The sequence below is a fragment of the Acomys russatus genome, chromosome 23, assembly GCF_903995435.1.
Source record: "Acomys russatus chromosome 23, mAcoRus1.1, whole genome shotgun sequence".
In the NCBI taxonomy this organism is placed as follows: Eukaryota; Metazoa; Chordata; class Mammalia; order Rodentia; family Muridae; genus Acomys; species Acomys russatus.
The window spans coordinates 52854995-52873386 of record NC_067159.1 but is presented as its reverse complement, the minus strand read 5'-3'; the positions used below and the strand labels follow the sequence as shown (position 1 = coordinate 52873386).

Sequence of the window (18392 nt, the reverse complement as noted above, 5' to 3'; positions counted from 1 at the left end):
AAATGCAGTTAAGAAAGAAGTACAGGAGTCCAGGATCACCCTCAGTTACACAATGGCTTCAACTGCAGCCTGAGTTATATAAGACTATCTCAAAAACCCAACCACCCACCAACAAAACAAACCCCAAAACTCTTCATTCACAAAAACACCAAAAAGGAAAACTCAAACTATCCAAAAAACAAACCAAACCCCCCAATAGCTCTACTTGCTAGTTTGTGAAGAGGTTATGTGCGGACAAGGACTACACCCAAGGAACCAGGAAATCTGCCCAGACCACTTGGGAAAGTCAGTAAGAAAAATGACTTTGGAGATGAAAATTCACACATCCACACCAGGGACTAAATCCAGAGTCCATGTATGGCAGCCAAGCACATTGTCTCCCAATTTTCTTCTTCCCTCTTCTACTTAACACACACCAAGACTAAACTTTCAGACATGGGTGAGGATGCATGTGTGCACACATGCAATCCATCAGGGGTCTTCCTCTATCCCTCTCTGCCTTATTACACCCCCTTTCCTGAATCCAAAGCTGGCCAGCAAGGTCCTGTAAATTGTTTTCCAACTGAGGTTTCCATGCCATTTAACTGTCCATGTGTGAGTTTTTAATACGGGTTGTAGAGATTTGAACCCAGGTCCTGAAGCACTCATTCTTACCTGTCTACCTCCTTAGTCCCTAGACTGAACCATTTTGCTTTAAGGTCTCTTATTTGTAATTATCCTAAAAAAAAAAAAACTTTGAGGCAAATACTTTCAGAAGAAATTGCACTAGTTAAATATTTATGAAAAGAAACTTTACAGGGAAAAAAATAATTTGGGTAACTATCATACAATTAAAAATTGTTATCACCCCATTTCCTTTTCAATGCATGTGAATATTTAATATTAAAGCAATGCATTTCCTGTCACTGGGGGTTAATTTTCTGCCTATTTTGCAGATGTTATCACACATAATTACTTTGTTTGGTACTCTAAAATTTAATTTTATATTCCATTTAGATCACTACACAAAAGTACAGTAATAATCAAAGCCATATATTATTTCCTAGTAATGCAACTTCTAATTTTAAGAATTTCTTGAAATGCCCTTAATATGACTTGAACTCCAATGAGTTTTAGAATGTCACTTTTCTTTATATTCTTTTCATTTGTTTACACAGGGTTTCTCTGTATAACATTCCTGACTGTTCTAGAACTCGCGTTTTATACCAGGCTGGCCTCAAACTCTTATGAGATCTGTCTGCCTCTGCCTTTTGAGTGCTAGGATTAAAGGCTACCACTGCCCAGCTTGCATTTTTTTTTTTTTTTTAGCTTTAACAGTATAAAAACATATAGATTAGTTATTTGAAGTATTAAGAACAGAACAAATGTTTGGCTACCAAAATCTAACTTTCAATGTATATTTACTAAATACTTAGGTTTAATTAATAAAATATAATGTATACTTAAAATATACAGCATACCCATTTTCTTGTAGTACTCTTCCCAGGCCTTTGTATAATCAACCTGACCAGCTGGAGCCGGAGCCTGTTGATCCCCTTTTTAAAAAACAACACAACAAAAATAATACGTAAGTTTTTGAAGGCAATGTTTGCACTTTTCCTTCTGCACCATTAGCATGGGATTAGCACTATCTAAGCAGACCTGAGTACCACAGTGTACTTAATGTCGGGATACACAACAGTGGGTACCAAAGGGGTGGACAGAGAAACTTTTACACGAGCTATTAAGTAAATGCACGTAAAAGAAATACAGAACATGGGGTTTCTGACCATTTCTAGGTACAAAACCAGTTTTAAAAAGCTAAGAATAACACCGAAGCACTAGATGGAATTAAATAAAAAAAAAACAACAACAAAACAGATATGCAGCCATGTGATTTTTAGTAGGTATGTGTGGAACGCATTTTATAAAGATAAAAGCTTTAGATTGTTTTATTTTTTGTATGAAATGTTTTGTTCACATGCCCATCTGTGCTTGGCAGGTGTCTGGTGCCCTCAAAGGTCAGACAGGAAGACATTGGGTCCCCTAGAATTAAATACAGTGTGAGCCATGTGGGTGCTGGGAACTGAACCTGAGTCTTTCGCAGGAACAAGTGCTACCAACTGCCAGGTCCAAAACATACTTTTTAGTTCTGTCTACTCTGGAAAGGGTTATGATCAGTGACATTTACATAGCAATGAGTACACTTTAGTTTCTATCCTTGAAAATAAACCTGATGATTAGAGATGTTCAGATGACAAGGTATCCTACTGTGTTAGGTACTAAGGAAGCACCTGAAGAATGTCAGAAGGGCACCAGAGCCACCTTGAAGAAAATCCCAACCACGGAAAATCTAGGACAATATAATGGAAGGATTAAAAGAAGGAAAGCTATTCTTTGCAGTATATTAACAGCTAACAGTTACTGTAATAGTACTTTACTAAGGTAGGGTTTATTAACACAGAATAAGCCAGAATTTTAATGAATAGGTTAGTGACATTATTCCAATAACATGTACCAGAAAATACTAGGTAATTCCTTACAGCAAGTGGTGCAACCATACTACAAAAAACCCTGCAGGTAAAAGTATGACCATTTTAATGACCGGGGTTAGTAACTTCAGGGTACCTAGGTTGACATCTATCTAACACCTGAGTTATGCTCTTCTTAACGACATAAAAGACCAAGAAACTGCTCTAGCTTGATGAGGCTCACAAGACCTAATGAAAGCACTGGAACAACTGGTGCATCAAAGTAAGGGCCATGCATAGTAATGTTCTATCAGTGGTGAGTAAGTGACTTTAAAGCCCACGATGGCCATGTCTTTTGGAGTGAGTACAAAAGTATGCATTAAAGGTAATATGGCTTCATGACTCCAAGTATAGTTTTCAGTAGTTCGTTTCCTAAGCAGTAATAACACATATATATCAGGGCACTGGAGTAAATGGGGACAAAAGATTAACAGTATACCTTGGTATCTGGGCATCACTCTTCTGACTGCTTCTATTTCAAAATGACAGTTTGTTTACCCAAAGTCACACTTTAATCTTCAAAATCTTAGGGCTGGGGATCTAACCTAGTGATACCATGTTTACATGTCATGCACAGGCCCTAGGTACAATTCCCAGGACTGAAAGTAAAATAAAGAAAAATTTGCTATGACATAGTAATGTTCTTCATATATAAATCCAAACACAAGCTCTGGCTATAAAGTAGAAAATAAAATCTTCAATTACCGTAGTTACCTTGTCCATTAGTTTGGGTTGCAGCTGGTGCACCTGCAGGAGCTGCAGGCGGGGGCTGGGCCTGCTGTTGGTAATAGTGAGCATAATAAGCAGCCCAAGCCGCTGAGTTTGGATCTGTTCCTGCCTTAGCTAGAATTAAAGAAAAAGAAAAACTTCAAGGTTTATATGTAAATTACAAAACCAACCTTCACCTTTCTGAGGATCCCTGACAATCAGATCAATAAATAACAACAACAAATGGAACCTTCAAATTTTTTCTAGTATTATCACTATTGTTATCACTTAGCTTTTTTAGTTCAAAAACTACAGCTTCTGGTATGAAGTGACTTCCTAGATTACAGAACTAGTGAATGGTGGAACTGTGATATGACTATATGATTTTTTTGGCTTCAAACCCTATGGACTGTCTCAGGCCAATCCTGTGTCGTTGCTTCTTTGCCTAAAAAGTTTAGCTGCAAAGTGCAACAACTCTATATAGAAGACAGCTATGAACTAACTTTCACCTTAAAATCACCTATCACTTTAAATTTTATTTCCAATTATGTGTATTTGTGTGTCTATAGAAATGTGGGTTACAGAAGAGGCCAGGAGGTGTTGGGTCTCTTGTGAAAGGAGTTAAAAGTGGTTGTGAGTACCTGGAACTAAATTTTCTTCCTCTGAAAGAGCTTTAAGTTCTTGGCTGGGCGGTGATGGCGCATGCCTTTAATCCTCGCACTTGAGGAGGCAGGTGGATCCCTGTGAGTTTGAGGCCAGCCTGGTCTACAATGCGAGTCCAGGACAACCAAGGCTACTTACAGTAGTTCTAACTATTGAGCCATCTCTCTGGTACCCTTCCTTTTTTTGAGACAGGGTTTCTCCCTGAACCTAGAGCTTACTGATTTGGTTAAAAGAGCTGGCCAATGAAACTTCAGGGACCTTCTTTGACACTGAAGTGACTAACAGGTATGTTTCCTTGCACCCAGCTTTTACAAGGTGGGAGGGATTAAACTCAGGTCTGCATGCTTGTCCCCAGCTCTGTGGTTTATCCCTTCTATCAACCCCATTTCTCTCTTTTAGCATCTCCCAACACTCAAGTCCTAGTCAGAAGCTGTTGCACTTTTCACAAGTCACCATTATTGCATTAAGTTCATCTTCTTAACCAAAAAAACTAAGTGGGGATTTTCACTTGTAATTATCATGTACTGAGAACTTACTATTCTTCAACGCAGTATCAATTCATTTATTATTCATTTAAGGTAAGAAAACAATTACAAAGGTAAACTCATTCTCACACAAACTACTAGTTATAGGACTATAACCAATCTATGTGAGTCTGAAGCCTAAATGTTGACATCTATAGAAGCCTCAATCCTCTCATAGTATTTCTTGAAAACACAGACAGTAAAATACTGTATACTTCTAAGTCAAAGTTAACATTATGATGAGCCCGAGTCATTCACTTGTTGATAAACCTGAGCTCAGCCAATCTTTCAGCTAGATGTCAAAGACAGTGGAGGAAGGAAGCCATACTTACCGACCAGACCTTACACTGGTAACACCAATGCTAATCAAAATGTGAAAACACTGCATGAACTAAGCTACTCATATAAGACCTTTCACTTAACCTGTTAAACGAGATATTTAATCATGTCACAGCATTTAGCTTATTAAAATGTAGGAAAAGATTCACTTTAAAAAGTCTTACAAAGAAAATTGTACCTGATGCTTCTTATACACCCTCCATGCCTGTTGCTGTTTGTCCTAGCAGTGGACTCTTTTGCTAATGGACATAAACTCAACTTTCATTCTCAGATACAACTTGTTTCTTTTTTTTTTTTCCTTTTTTTTTTTTTTTTAATTAATTTATTCTTGTTACATCTCAATGTTTATCCCATCCCTTGTATCATCCCATTCCTCCCCCTTGTTTCTTTTCTTTTGTCACTCTCTCTGGGTTTGTTTGGTGGTTTGTGTGTGTTTTAAAGACAGGGCTGTCCTTGAACATACTCTATAGATCCTATAAATCAGGATATCCTCGAACTCAGAGATCTGCCTACTGAGCTGGGACTAAGGGTATTTGCCTCCACCACTCAGCTCAAGTTGCTTATAAAATGAACAGAAGTTTATTTACTGACTGAGCAAAATTCCTATGATCTGAACATAACATTATTAGGCCACATTAAAAAAAATACCAAAACATTTAACAAACCCAGCAAAGCAGTTATAGTATACACTATACAGAAACGTATGACTCACATTGTGTTCTTTTAAACTTCTCTACTGAACCCTAAACTATAGAGGCTGCAAAGGGGAAGGCAAAGAGGGGAGGGGACAATAACATCAAACAAACCAATAAACAAAACCACAAACAAAAAATCCAATTATTTCTTTCTAAGTAAACTGTTTTGATCATGATGAAGGGGAAATAAAACCAATATGGGAAAATGTAATGAGAACATTATGCTACAAAAAAAATCCAGATTAGAAAAGACAAAATGTATGTACTTTATAGTTTTGGTATGCAACAGGGACCTAATTTTTACTAATAGTTTAACATATCTTAATATTTTAAACTATTATCAGCAAGATAATTTATATCCTATTATTTAAGAACTAAGCAGTGCTACATGTTTTATGAATAAATATGGACTATTATGTATGAAGTCACAACACAGTATTAGACAATAAAAGACTATCAGTCTTACACTGCCGTAGAGGTGCCAACACTAAAACAGATTACATGCAAACGTACAATCAACAGATAATTTATGATGTTAACAAGAAGCAGCAAACAATACAAACAACGTATTAACATCTTTTACCTGGGTCAGGAGGAGCCTGTTGCTGCCAGTGTGGATATGCATTTCCCCATCCCTGGGGAGCATATGGGGCTGGGGGACCACTGGAAAAAACAAATACCATTTACCAAAAGCCAGTTTTATTTATGTGTAGGTTTTGCCCGTGCATGTATTGCAAGTATGTATACGTGACCATATGATGCCTGGTATTGGTGTCAAATACCCTGGAACCAGTTATGGGCGGTTGTAAACCGCCATGTGGTGATGGGAACTGAACCCAGGCCCCTCTGCACAGTAACACGTGCTTTTAACTGCTGAGTCATTTCTATAGTCCCCAAACCTAGGATTTTTAGGAAAAGTCCTGAACAAATGACATTTAGTACTTACTGAGGAGCTGGTCCAGGTGGTCCTGGATTGTAAGGTGCAGGGTTATATGGTCCCATTGGAGTTCCAGGCCCTGGAGGCCCAGGAGGCCCATGAGGACCTGGAACCCCATGTGGCCCATGGGGTACAGGTGGCCCTAAAGGATTTACTGGGCCCTGCAAAACAAAAAATAAAAAACAAAAAAGAAAGACAAAAACCAAACAATAACAAAAGAACACACAAACCCATACAAAACACACTCAGTGTAATGGCTGAGCAACTCAAAGGCTGGCAACTTTTTCATGTCTACTCTTAAGTAGCAAATTTAAATTTACCTTCCTCTCCTTATGTTGCAAAAAATAAAATCTCAGATTATGACATGGGAAATCCATTAAAATCATCAGCACTAGCCAACTCCCTTTAGCTTTTACTCCAGTGTTTATCATTCCTTATATGTTCTTTTACTTTGCAAATGTCAGACAATTGTTCTGATACTATATTCCTCAAATTGCACATGTCTAGGAACAATTAACATATTATTCTCAACCTAACAACTGTTATGTTCTAGAAATCCCATTTAGATAATTTAAATTATCTATTGTTAAGTTTACAAATAGCATGAATATATCCTAGACAGTTGATAACATATCAGAGTATTTTACGTATCTTTATCACAACACTTTTTACCACTACTCTCTCTTATTTGGAGATAGGGTCTCACTGTAGCTTTTGCTGGCCCCGAACTCACTATGTAGACCAGGTTTGCCTCAAACTCAGATTATTTGCCTCTGACTCCCAATCTGGCTTCATTTCCTTTTAGATAGGCCACCCTGCTAAACGTTCAAGGACCAATACATAAAATTGTTCTCAAACATTTTTTCTACAGTTAATAACTAGCATTAACATTCTGAACAAAATGCTTACAATTTTTAAAAAGTTATTTTATTGTAATCTTTTCCCCCCAGAGCTGAGTCCTGAATTCAGCACTTGCTAGCTAAGTACTCCAACATTCTAGCTACCCCCTGAACAAGAGCGCTTAAGATCCCCTGGAGTCAGTCACCAGCACTCTGGGAACTCACTTTGGGTCTTCTAAAAGAGAAGTGCTCTTAACTACTGTGCCATCTCTACAGACCCCTCCCCCAAAGTGTTTGTTTTGTGTATTAATATGCACATGCTACAACTGTAGATCTGGAGGCTACTTTTGGTCATCTGTCACCGTAAGGACTCCAGGTAACACTCAAATCATTAGTTCTGGTTGCAAGCCAGTTTCTTTACACATTTAGGCAACACAGCAACCCAACAAAATGCCAAAACTATACTTGGTTATCAATTTTCTCGTTATCAAACAGCCTAAACTTTCAGGACCTTTCAAATCCCATTTATTCATTTATCCTTGCTTACTAAGCCAAACTTTTAACATATAGTTTTTCAATGATACAACAGAAACCCTTATTTAGGTCTAGTAGGCTAAGAAAAAGCAAAGATAGCTGGGAATGCTGGTGCACACTGTTAATCCCAGCAATGAGAGAAAACGGCAGGCAGATGTCTCTGAATTCAAAGCCAGCCTAGTATATATAATGAGACATTGTCTCAAAAACAAAACCACAACAAAAAAGAAAACCCAAAATCTGTTTATTTTCAACTGCTTGCTTTGGTATTAACTTTTGGCACTGTTTAACTTGCAGTTTGTGAACAATTACTATTGTGCACGCTATTAAAACTCATGTAATTTCTTAAGCTTCCGTGAAAATTTTCTAACACACTGTAACAATCACTACCTACTCCTTTTTTTTGTTTTGTTTTTTGTTTTCATTTTTTTTCACTGCCTACTCCTAAGTCCCCCACTTTATGTCCTATTTAAATAACTTACCAAACCCAACTTGTGCACTCAGAAACAGGATTACAATTTAAAAGCCTTCTCTTATTTGTTTTCCATTGTAAAAAAGTCAAAGCAAGGCAGTGGTGACACATACATTTATCATTTAATCCACGTATCCAGGAGGCAGAGATAAGCAGACCAGTCTGCTTATCTGGTCTGGTCTACAGCCTAGTTCCAGGTGAACATCAAGCTCATTAATTTAGCTACACAGAGAAACACTGTTCTGAAGGAAAAACTAAGCTTCCATTTGTTATACCACCAGAAAACTTTCCAAAATTGAGCATGTACCAAAATCACTTAGAATATCTTTGGTTTTAGGTTTTGCTTTGTTTGATATAGGATTTCTCTGTGTAGCCCTGGCTGTCCACCTGCCTCTGCCTCCCAAGTACTGGGATTAAAGGCATGTGCCACCACTGCCAGGTACACTATCTTTGTAAAACAGACACTAAGGCTGAGCAGTGGTGGCTGATGCACTTTAATCCCAGCACTCACATTAGGCTATTCACTTTCACTTCATTTCTGTGTATGGTGCATGTAAATTTAGTATGTTGCCTCCATGTGACTTGTAATGTGTCTTTCACTGATTAGTCCTTTATGGTCTAAGTGAACACCAAGCTTATTAATTTGGCTGGGTTAGGTGACCAGGGAGCTCCAGAGTTAAGACTATCAAACTAATCTACATTCCAAACCTGATGATTGGTACTCAGTCCAAAAACCAGAAAATCTTAAGTTACTACAGCGGAATGGGAGATATACACCTCAACTCACTCTTCTGACTGACCAGGGATGGGTAGCTTCGACGCTAATGAATACTGCATCCTATAAGTAGCTGATGTCATCTCTTATCTTAACCTTGTTCCTTCTACTTCTGGACACGGCTCCTATGTTGCTGCATATATACATGCTTTACCACAAAACCTGCAATTTCATATTAGAAACTATACATTTTTCCATGGTATATCTGAACTACATTATACGAGAAATTTAGAGTACTTACCCCAATCTTCTCTTCTATGAGTTGCCGAGCATAGTCTATTTGCTGTGGAGTGCCCCGAATTGTAAATAACTTCATATTGGGATCTGCATTAGGTGGAGGATTTCTCTGAAGTTCTATTCTTGCACCGGATTGCTGGCTTATGCTTTTAATGGTTTCACCTCCTAAAATCACAAGACACTAAGTTCTCTAAAGCTCACAGAATGTAAGAAATACTAATTTCCCCCCCTTTGGTTTTTCGAGACAGGGTCTCTCTGTGTTAGCCTTAGCTGTCCTGAACTCAGTTTGTAGACCAGGCTGGCCTCGAACTCAAAGCGATCCACCTGCCTCTGCCTCCCCCGAGTGCTGGGATTAAAGACGTGCACCATCACGCCCAGCTCAGAAATACTATTTTTTTGAGACAAAGTTTCTCTGTTTAATAGCCTGTCACCCACCTCCGAGGTCCACGTGCCTCTGCCTCCAGAGTACTGAGATGAAAGGTGTGTTCTGTCTTGCCCAGGAGAAACTCATACAAAATATATCAATCTATTTAAATACACACTACACCCTAACGTGGACCAAAAGAAATTTCAATAAACAGGTTTTTTAAGTAATAAAAATTAACTTAAATAAAAATTTGAATTAGGATCAAGTTTTGTTGCTTTAAATGATAATGAATTCTTGGTCTCCTTTCCGCAGTAACCGTCATAACAGAAACCTCATTTTTAACACACATTAAGACTGTTCCTGTTCTAGCTGCTACAACATCCCTTCCTGCTAAATGCATCCAGAAATAAAAAATAAATTGGTATGGAGTTTACATAAAGTGTTCAGAAAAATCAGTTTTGTCTAACAAAGAATTTGAAATACATTGCCTTTTCCAATTATCAATCCAGTTTTCCCAGTTGGCACAATGAAATTAAATTCTTGCAGTCCACCAGGTGGTCCCATATTCCAGTTGCCTTGACCTCTGCCTCGCCCTCGCCCACCAGGCCCAGGTCCACCAGGGTTACCAGCCTAAGAAAGAAGAAAGGAAAACAAAACAAACAAACAAAAAACCAAACTCTGTAATAAAACTATTAGGGTTATTTCCCCATAACTTTCATATTTTTAGTGAAATTAAGAGATGACTTAAAAGATAACAAAAACATTCAATTAAGTAATAACTTCCACCTTTAAAATATAGTGGGAGATAAGAGAGATGGCTCAGAGGGTGAAGGGACTTTGCACCAAAGCTCAGTGATCTGAATTTGATTCCTTGGACCCATAAATTGGAGAACAAACTTCAGAAATCTTCCTTCGGCCTCCACAGGCACAAATGCCAAGGCACATACACCCATAGAAATAAAATTTCAGAATCACTGGGGCAAATAAGGTAGAGCGCTTATGTAATTCTTCTACCCTAAGATGTTTACCTTAAAGTAACATTTGAAAATGTTTAGTCATTTTAACAGTTCAACAGATTCTGATATAACAAAGAGGGGGCACTTTTCATTCAGACACAGTAAAAACGTTTTCAATGAAAGCAAACCAAAAATATTAATTTCCTATCAAACCTGAACACTTCGTAGAAGGTCTGTGATAATTTCTGCAGCATGCTGACATCTGTCTGGAGGTCCTGTTATCTGTGCTATGCGATCAGGTGTTGTCCCATCATCTACAAAGACACAATACAGTGAATTGCGACAAACCAATTATGTGTGTCAAGACTAACAGCTTTCAATTCTTAGGCTGAATATACCTTAAGCTTACCTGGCTTAAACTGAATTCGAACACCAGCATCATTTTGTATTTTTTTGATCATTTCTCCATTTCTTCCTATTACAATGCCAACAGCAAATCTTGGAATTGGGACCTTAAGCAAGCAAAAGTGTATTTAAATAGACATTCCTCAAAAACTCTTCATAAAATCATAAAGTAAATGTAGTAAATAATCAAGTTAAAGATTAAGATAAAAATACCTCAAGTAAGAAAGGGACATAATGTTAAGACATATCCATCTAACTTAAAATAGGAAAACCACTACTCACTCCCAGATTAGCACACAGCCATTCCTGGTTCAGTATTCTTACTTACATCTATGCCTTCATTTCCTCCTATTCTGGAGCCATACTCATTCCGCACTTCTCTGAAGCCACCTTGATCACGAATTAACTCTAATACCATTTCCTTGGCTTGCTAAAATAAAAAGTTATCCAATTCAGAGAGAAATTTCTCAAAATATTTTAATACTTAAGTCTACCCACCCAGCTTTATATATAAACGACAAAGTGAGGCTTACCTGAACTTTGTACGGGTCACCCGTAATCCTAAGAGGTTTATCAGCACCAGTGTTTTGAGGCCCATCTTGAATCATAACCATTTTAACACCAGCCCGTTCCTATTAAAATTACGAAAATAATACATGTTAATAATAAAAAAAAAAGTGGCTTCAAAAGACAGTTTTGCTTTTAAAAAAAAAAAAAAAAAAAAAAAACACACACAATATGTTAGTACCTGAAGCTGTTTAATAGTTTCTCCGCCCTTTCCAATGACTAGCCCTGCCTTGCTGGCCGGGATCATGATCTCCTGGACTGCATTCCCAGGTCCATCGCCATGATGAAAGCCAGGGGCTGGTCTTCCCTTTTCAACAATCTGGTCCAGTAATCTTTTTGCTGATCTGTTAACAAATTAATCTTCAAATAAAAATATGTAGCGTAATCAACCTTACGCAAAAATACAACCTAACACAGTCAAGCAGTTTTATCTTCGTCATGTATCAAGCGTGTCATATAGCAGTTGAATTTGGAAGCACTTCCATGCTCTGAGGCAAGAGAAAAAAAAAGCTAAGCCTTTTTTAAAATACGAAAAATGGCAAGAATGAATGAAATGTCTCTAAACCAAATAAATATAGTAATTTAAAAATATTCCAGCTACTGTGTCAAATGCTGCTGACTGGATAGTGTTGTCAATTGTCTGTGACGTTCAAAAGAGAAATGCCAATAGTTTTTAGAATCAAGGCTTGACTGGTATTGAGTTCAAAAGAAAACAGAACACAAGTAGCTGTAGGAAGTGCAGACCTTTTCTTCTAAGGTACTGTGTTAGGTGAAACCTAGAACAAGGTTTAAAAATATAAAACTTCCCAACTTGTATATGTTAGCATACTTATTTAACAGTGTACATACTCTTAGAAATTACCAACAAAATACTGAAAATGAAGTAAATAAAATTTAGTCATAGGAATGTCTTATTGTAGGAAGGGGCGGTCTGGGCAGATGAACACAAAGGTGGTGCTATATTTCAGCATAGAATGAGATAAGTTCTCACAGCTTCTATGTGGTTGTACTGTCTTAAATCCATGTGCCAAATAAAATACTTTCTAAGAAAGACCCTTCCTTGGTTATGGTGTTTTAAGTAACTCAAGACAGTGAGTGGTGCTGGGCAGTGGTAGTGGCAGTGGCAGTGGCAGAGGCAGGCAGATCTGAGTTCGAGGCAGCCTGGCCTACTGCTTGAGTTCCACGACACAATTAGGGCTGCACAATGAAGCCCCATCCCATAAAAGAAAAAAAGAGACTCAGCCATTTTAAAGATGATATACTATCAAAACCTTAGAGGAGAGTGGAAGAGAACAAACAGAAAAAGAGAAAAGCAAGAATATAGAAATCCTCATGACTATTTTGGTTATGTATTTTAAGTAACATTCAATGTATTTGTATGCAAGCCAATTCAGGTTTTATAATTTTGTTTGTCCATACACTCGTATAGGTGTGTAGGCCAACTTTTGAAAGAGACAGGGTCTCTCAATGGCTTTGAAAACCATCAAATAGTCTAAGCTGGCTAGCTGGCTACCACATCCCAAAATGCCTACTGCCTGTTTCCAACTTCTGAATGATGAGATTACAGACTAATACCATGCCAATTTTTTTTTTCCTTCAAGTTTTGATTCTTAGGATCAAACTCAGATCTGAATGCCTTAGTTCTTGGGTTTAGCAATTTTCATGTCTTAGGTGCAAATGAACTCTATTCAAGAAAGGCACAATATATTAACTTTAAAGTGAAAATGTCAAGGCAACCACTAGCAGAAGACAGGAACAATGAAAACAAGTTTAGTCTTCACATTGTTACTATAAATAGACATCATTTTCAAACTTACTGGACAGATTCAGGTGTCCCAGTTAGCATACAAGACCTTTCTGGAAGGCCACCACTATCTACAATTAAATAAAAAGAAAAGTTTAGACAAAAAATAGATTAAAAGTAGTATCAGATCTTTAGAAATTTAAAAACTCAAGTTTTCTAGCCACTGTCAAGACTCCAAGGGCTGGACAAAAGGGAGTGGGAAAAAAAAAAAAAAAAAAAAGCAAGAAATTCACACAGAAAAATAAAAGGATGTTACCAGGAGCTATCTGTATTTTGCATCCAGATTCCTGCTGTATGCGTGAGATCTGTTCACCTCCTCTGCCAATTACTAGGTAAGGGGGAAGAAGAGGATAAGTTATTATTTACCCTAAAAATTTAAAAGTATGGTTTGTGTTTTAAAAACAAAAATCAATGTTACTTACTAAATCCAACCATTCCATCTGGAACTTTGTATTCTTCTGTCATTACAGATCTGCTAAGAAATAACAGAAACATTTTCTTCAAGGAAAAATAATGTGCAATTATACACAAAAGTTAATCTAATAAATCCAATTTTAATGTCTCCTAAGAATTCAACCTCAGTTTCTTAAATGAGGCAGCATGCATGAGCAAGATGGTAAACTAAACATCCGTGAAAGAGTTCTAAGTGTTTTGAGGGAATGTCATTTAACATTTATTTTACCTTATTTCTTGTAAAATGTATCAATGGGGAAAAATGTCTTTCCCCAAATTACCAACTTTTTACTTAAAATAGTACCATTTCCTCAATAAATTAACTTGGTTGCCTATACATCAACCAAGACTTACAATGTAGTTTTTCAAAAGTTTTGACTATACCTTTGCTGCTGATGCATTGGAGGTAACTGTGCTCCAAAAGCTGTAAGAAATTTAAACAAAAACTCTCAGTGCATGTTTACTTATTTAATTCAACCATACCAAATATTCCAAACTCTCTGACACATACATTGGAGGAAAAAAACAAAAACCAACTCAGACTACTGGCATACAAGACACATTTCTTTCAAGTGGCACATGCAGATTAAAAATTGGAGTAGTCTTCTCTTCTTACTCTTCTTGTCTCTGTCTCTCTGGGCTACCCCTCCCCCTTTCCTTCTCGCCCTGGTCATTTAATAAACTTCATATAATCTAAAAAAACAAACAAAACCCCCCAAAACCGAATTGGAGTAGTTAAATTATATACACAATTCAGCAATCAATGTTTATATATACATGGCCACAATTAAAAGAGAACCACTATTTTTAAAAGAGAAAGGTATACATCTAAAAGGAAATTCTGGCTAGACATTCTTAATATCCTTCCTGTTGGGTGTAACAAGGCACATCCTTAATCAAGCACAGGAGGAGACAAAAGCAGGTGGATCTCTGTGAGGTCAAAGTCAGTCACAACTACATAGTTGAGACCTTGGCTCAAAACAAAATTCCCCAAACCAAAACCCTACACCCCACCCAAAAGCAGGAATAAAAGACTGCTCTTAATTGCAGAGACCCAGGGTTCAGTTCTCAGCACCCACAGTGACTTGCAACTACAAGTAGGTCTACTCTCAGCAATTCCCATGCCATCCTCTGATCTCTGCGGGCACCTGATGAACACAAGCGGTGCACATTAACTCACACAGATGTCACACACATCTACACACAAATAATTTTAAAAGTAGCCAAAAAAACCCGTTAGCTTAAAATACTTACAGTCATTCTGTGGGGCAACTTTCTTAGCATCTGGTTGATCTGCAAAATTAAGTGTCTTTTATATTTTTGTCAATTAAAAACCAAGCTCCCTCCGCCAAGCAAGAATATCACTATTTATTAAAATACCTGATACCACTTGAACCAAAATTGCCACGATTCAACCTAGATTCAAAAATCTAAAAAACAAAACCAAAAACAGCTCCACAAAACCTACATTCTCTTGTGTTTAAACAGAGCACAGACACTTTAGTTTAGAACAATACAACAAAGTATTTGGTGTCAATGCTGGAGAATTCCATATGTTAATGGTATGCTAATGATGCTTCTTCCACTGCATGAACTGACAGGGAGAACATATAAAAACCTGACATGTCAAAAGGTGAGTGTTTCTGACAGTCACCATAAAGCAATATACCAAAAAGGAAAGCTCACATTACAAGACAGTTTCTACCTAAACTGTTGTATTATTCCCAAATGAAACATTTCATTACCAAAAACAAAATCTCAAAGCAACCACATGATTGCCGTCTTCAGATAAACAGAAGCATCCAACACTGTAGAACAGACAGCCTATAGCTCAATTCATAATTATTCTCCCAATTCCAAGGCTTTTGTGCTGCAAAAATTCAGGCACATAAACCAAGAGACAGCTGTGTCCTTTTAAGAATCCACTGGTTTATTTCACGTTTATATACTAAACACAGGTAATAAATAAAAATTCCTGCCTTTAAAAGGAGAGGGCATTCCCTCCCAGTGTGTTGTACTGCTCGGATTTGTCCAAGAGTCATCTACACATGAAATAAAAAGAATACATTACACACAACATCTGAAGCATCATTAGCTCATTTTTCTTGCATATTAAAAAGCTCACTTGCAAATATAAATGTACTTAAGGTAAAGGGAACTATGTCTTCCCAGAAAGGGCTGTAAATACATTTCTGTATGTTCAGTCAGAATCCTTTAAAGGGCAAAAAGACAGCATCAAAATGCACACATACATGACCACTAAAACAAAAACGCAATGTACACGTGCAGGAGTGCCAATGTATTTTTAAAAACAGAAAGCACTATAAATCCGTGTCTTAATCCATGTTTAAAGTTAAATATAAAACACAAAGCCTAAGATAATATAAAAGTGGGAAACCTGCAACAAACATACCATAACCTTTAAAGTAAATTTAAGTTAATTAATGAAAGAGCATACCAAAGACTGGTCCATAATTGAGAAAACTCAGTGTTTCCTAAACAATTGATAATTTTGTTTTTAACATTAGCAAGAAGTCTGTGCAACTCAAACTAAGCATAATCCTAAAATGGAAAAAAAAAACCTGTTTTTTATTATATTAATACTTTCTGATAGATTCAAACTATACCTACCATTTCTAGGTCTGTCTTTTCCCTTTTCTTCTGAGGAATATATATAGTAGTAGTATTTACTGAGATTAATAATATATAGTTTATTTAAATAAATTATTTCAATAGACAAGACCAAAAACTCAACAAATGAATACTGTGAAAGCTAATTATTATTTCTGGTTATAACTTACCTCCATCTTCTAAGGGTCTCTTTTGTCCCCCATAACCATAGTCATTTGAATTCAATGATGTACCAGCATCACCTCCAATTTTTGCTGCAATCTTAAAAAACAAAAACAAAAATCAGAAAGGGTAACACTGTGTACTACTCAGCACTAAATTTCCTACAACAAAAGACACACTATCCTTAGCCAGGCGGCAGTGGTATACACCTTTAATCCTAGCACTTGGGAGGCAGAGGCAGGCAGATCATTGTGCCTTCGAGGTCAGCCTGGTCTACAAAGTGAGCCCAGGACAGCCAAGGATACAAAGAGAAACTCTGTCTTGAAAAACCAAAACAAGGATACACTATCCTTAAAAAAAAAAAAAAAAAAAAAAAAAAAAATCAAGATTCACTTATTACGAGAAATGTAAGTTACCTTTAATACTTTAGAGAGCTACCAAATAAGAATGGTCTGGGCAACAACCAACAAACTTTGAGAAAAATCAACAAAGTAATCAACAGGGCATCTCTCAAGAAATACAACAAACTTTGAGAAAAATCTGTATCCTAATTCTAATTTGTTACACTCCATCCTTCAAAGGATACATATAGGCTGCATGACAATTTTGAGAGCTAACATGCTGTTCAATAAGATAGTTAGCAGTCAAATCACCGGTGATTACTTGAAATATGGCTACTCAAAATTAACAGGCACCAGACACAAGAAATATGAATGAACAGGAGTAAAGCATTTCAAAGAAACTATTCAACACACACCAACACATAATGGGATATGCTGAGGCAAAGCACATAGTTTGTTCTGCCAGGAGGTGAACGCCTTTAATCCCAGCAATCAGGAGGCAGAGGCAGGTGGATCTCTTCAGTTTGGTCTACAAAGCGATTTCCAGGGCAGCCAGGGCTGCACAGAAAAACACTGTCTCAAAAAAACAAAAAACAAAAACAAAAAAACACACACACAAAACAAAAAAACAAAACCTAAACAAAGAAACAACACATGCAGTAATCTACAGAGCTCTAGTCTTAGCTAAAAAACATAGTCATTTTATATGAATTAAAAGCTGCATTTAACCTAAAAGCGCGGCACAATAAACACCAGCTTCGTATTGAAAGTTGGGTACAACGAATGGAAATTTACTGTATGTACGTTGGTATGAAAGAAAAGAAACTAATTACTTAAAAGGGCCAAACATTTTAGTTTTTATACTCATTATCAAAAATTTGCTACAGACCCAAGAGTTCTTTCCATCAACTTAAGTATGTCTCAAATGATCATGTAAAAAGTCAAACCCAAACTTTTGGTGACTGGAATGTCTGTAACACTGATGTAGAACTAACTTTATTGTCTCAGTTTATTCTAACCAGAAAACTGAGGGAAGCCAAGGGTATATTCAAGGTCTTGGGGCCTTAAATCCACTATGGATCTCTGTTAAGTCAGTATGTGTCAGATCTCGCATCAACGATACCTCCCAGGGTTATTAGAGTTTTCTCTTGATCTACAAATGAAAGTTCTCCATCACAGCCACCCCCCACAAAGTTTATAAAAAGGAATACAATTTAATTCCCCTGAGCCTACAAGTGGTGATCCAATTCCTAGCCCGCCAACCATCATTTCCCCAATTAAAAGCCCATTTCATCTGTGGGTATCCAACTTTTCCTGAAAGTCTTCCTAACCACACCTGGAAACCAATCTTTTCCACTCTTTGACCTGAAAACGTAGCATTTATAAACCGTACCTTAGGAATTTAAGAGCTCTGTCTGGCACTGAAAGACACTGACTAATGTTAAAAGGGAAGCAGTTAAGTACCAGAGAAGA

The 18392-nt window shown here is 37.1% G+C and overlaps 1 protein-coding gene across 16 annotated transcripts in view; it reads right to left on the bottom strand.

Moving 5' to 3' along the window:
- The window catches only part of Fubp1 (far upstream element binding protein 1), a 909332-nt gene that overhangs the window by 8698 nt on the left and 882242 nt on the right, over positions 1–18392 (bottom strand). For 4 of the 16 annotated variants that reach the window (XR_007832808.1, XM_051166042.1, XM_051166043.1 and 1 more), the window contains exons 2-19: positions 16587–16677; positions 15765–15827; positions 15040–15078; positions 14170–14209; positions 13755–13807; positions 13589–13660; positions 13346–13403; positions 11710–11872; positions 11495–11593; positions 11290–11391; positions 10966–11068; positions 10770–10870; positions 10089–10230; positions 9238–9398; positions 6386–6537; positions 6023–6102; positions 3216–3353; positions 1461–1535 (exon numbers count right to left, since the gene is read on the bottom strand). Coding sequence is in view for 6 of the 16 variants with exons in the window: in XM_051166042.1 (XP_051021999.1) it covers positions 1461–1535; positions 3216–3353; positions 6023–6102; positions 6386–6537; positions 9238–9398; positions 10089–10230; positions 10770–10870; positions 10966–11068; positions 11290–11391; positions 11495–11593; positions 11710–11872; positions 13346–13403; positions 13589–13660; positions 13755–13807; positions 14170–14209; positions 15040–15078; positions 15765–15827; positions 16587–16677 (1732 nt within the window). In the remaining 10 variants the exon portion in view is untranslated. The remainder of the gene's footprint in view (positions 1–1460; positions 1536–3215; positions 3354–6022; positions 6103–6385; positions 6538–9237; positions 9399–10088; positions 10231–10769; positions 10871–10965; positions 11069–11289; positions 11392–11494; positions 11594–11709; positions 11873–13345; positions 13404–13588; positions 13661–13754; positions 13808–14169; positions 14210–15039; positions 15079–15764; positions 15828–16586; positions 16678–18392) is intronic. The other 12 variants (XR_007832812.1, XM_051166045.1, XR_007832814.1 and 9 more) reach the window with 9 other exon arrangements.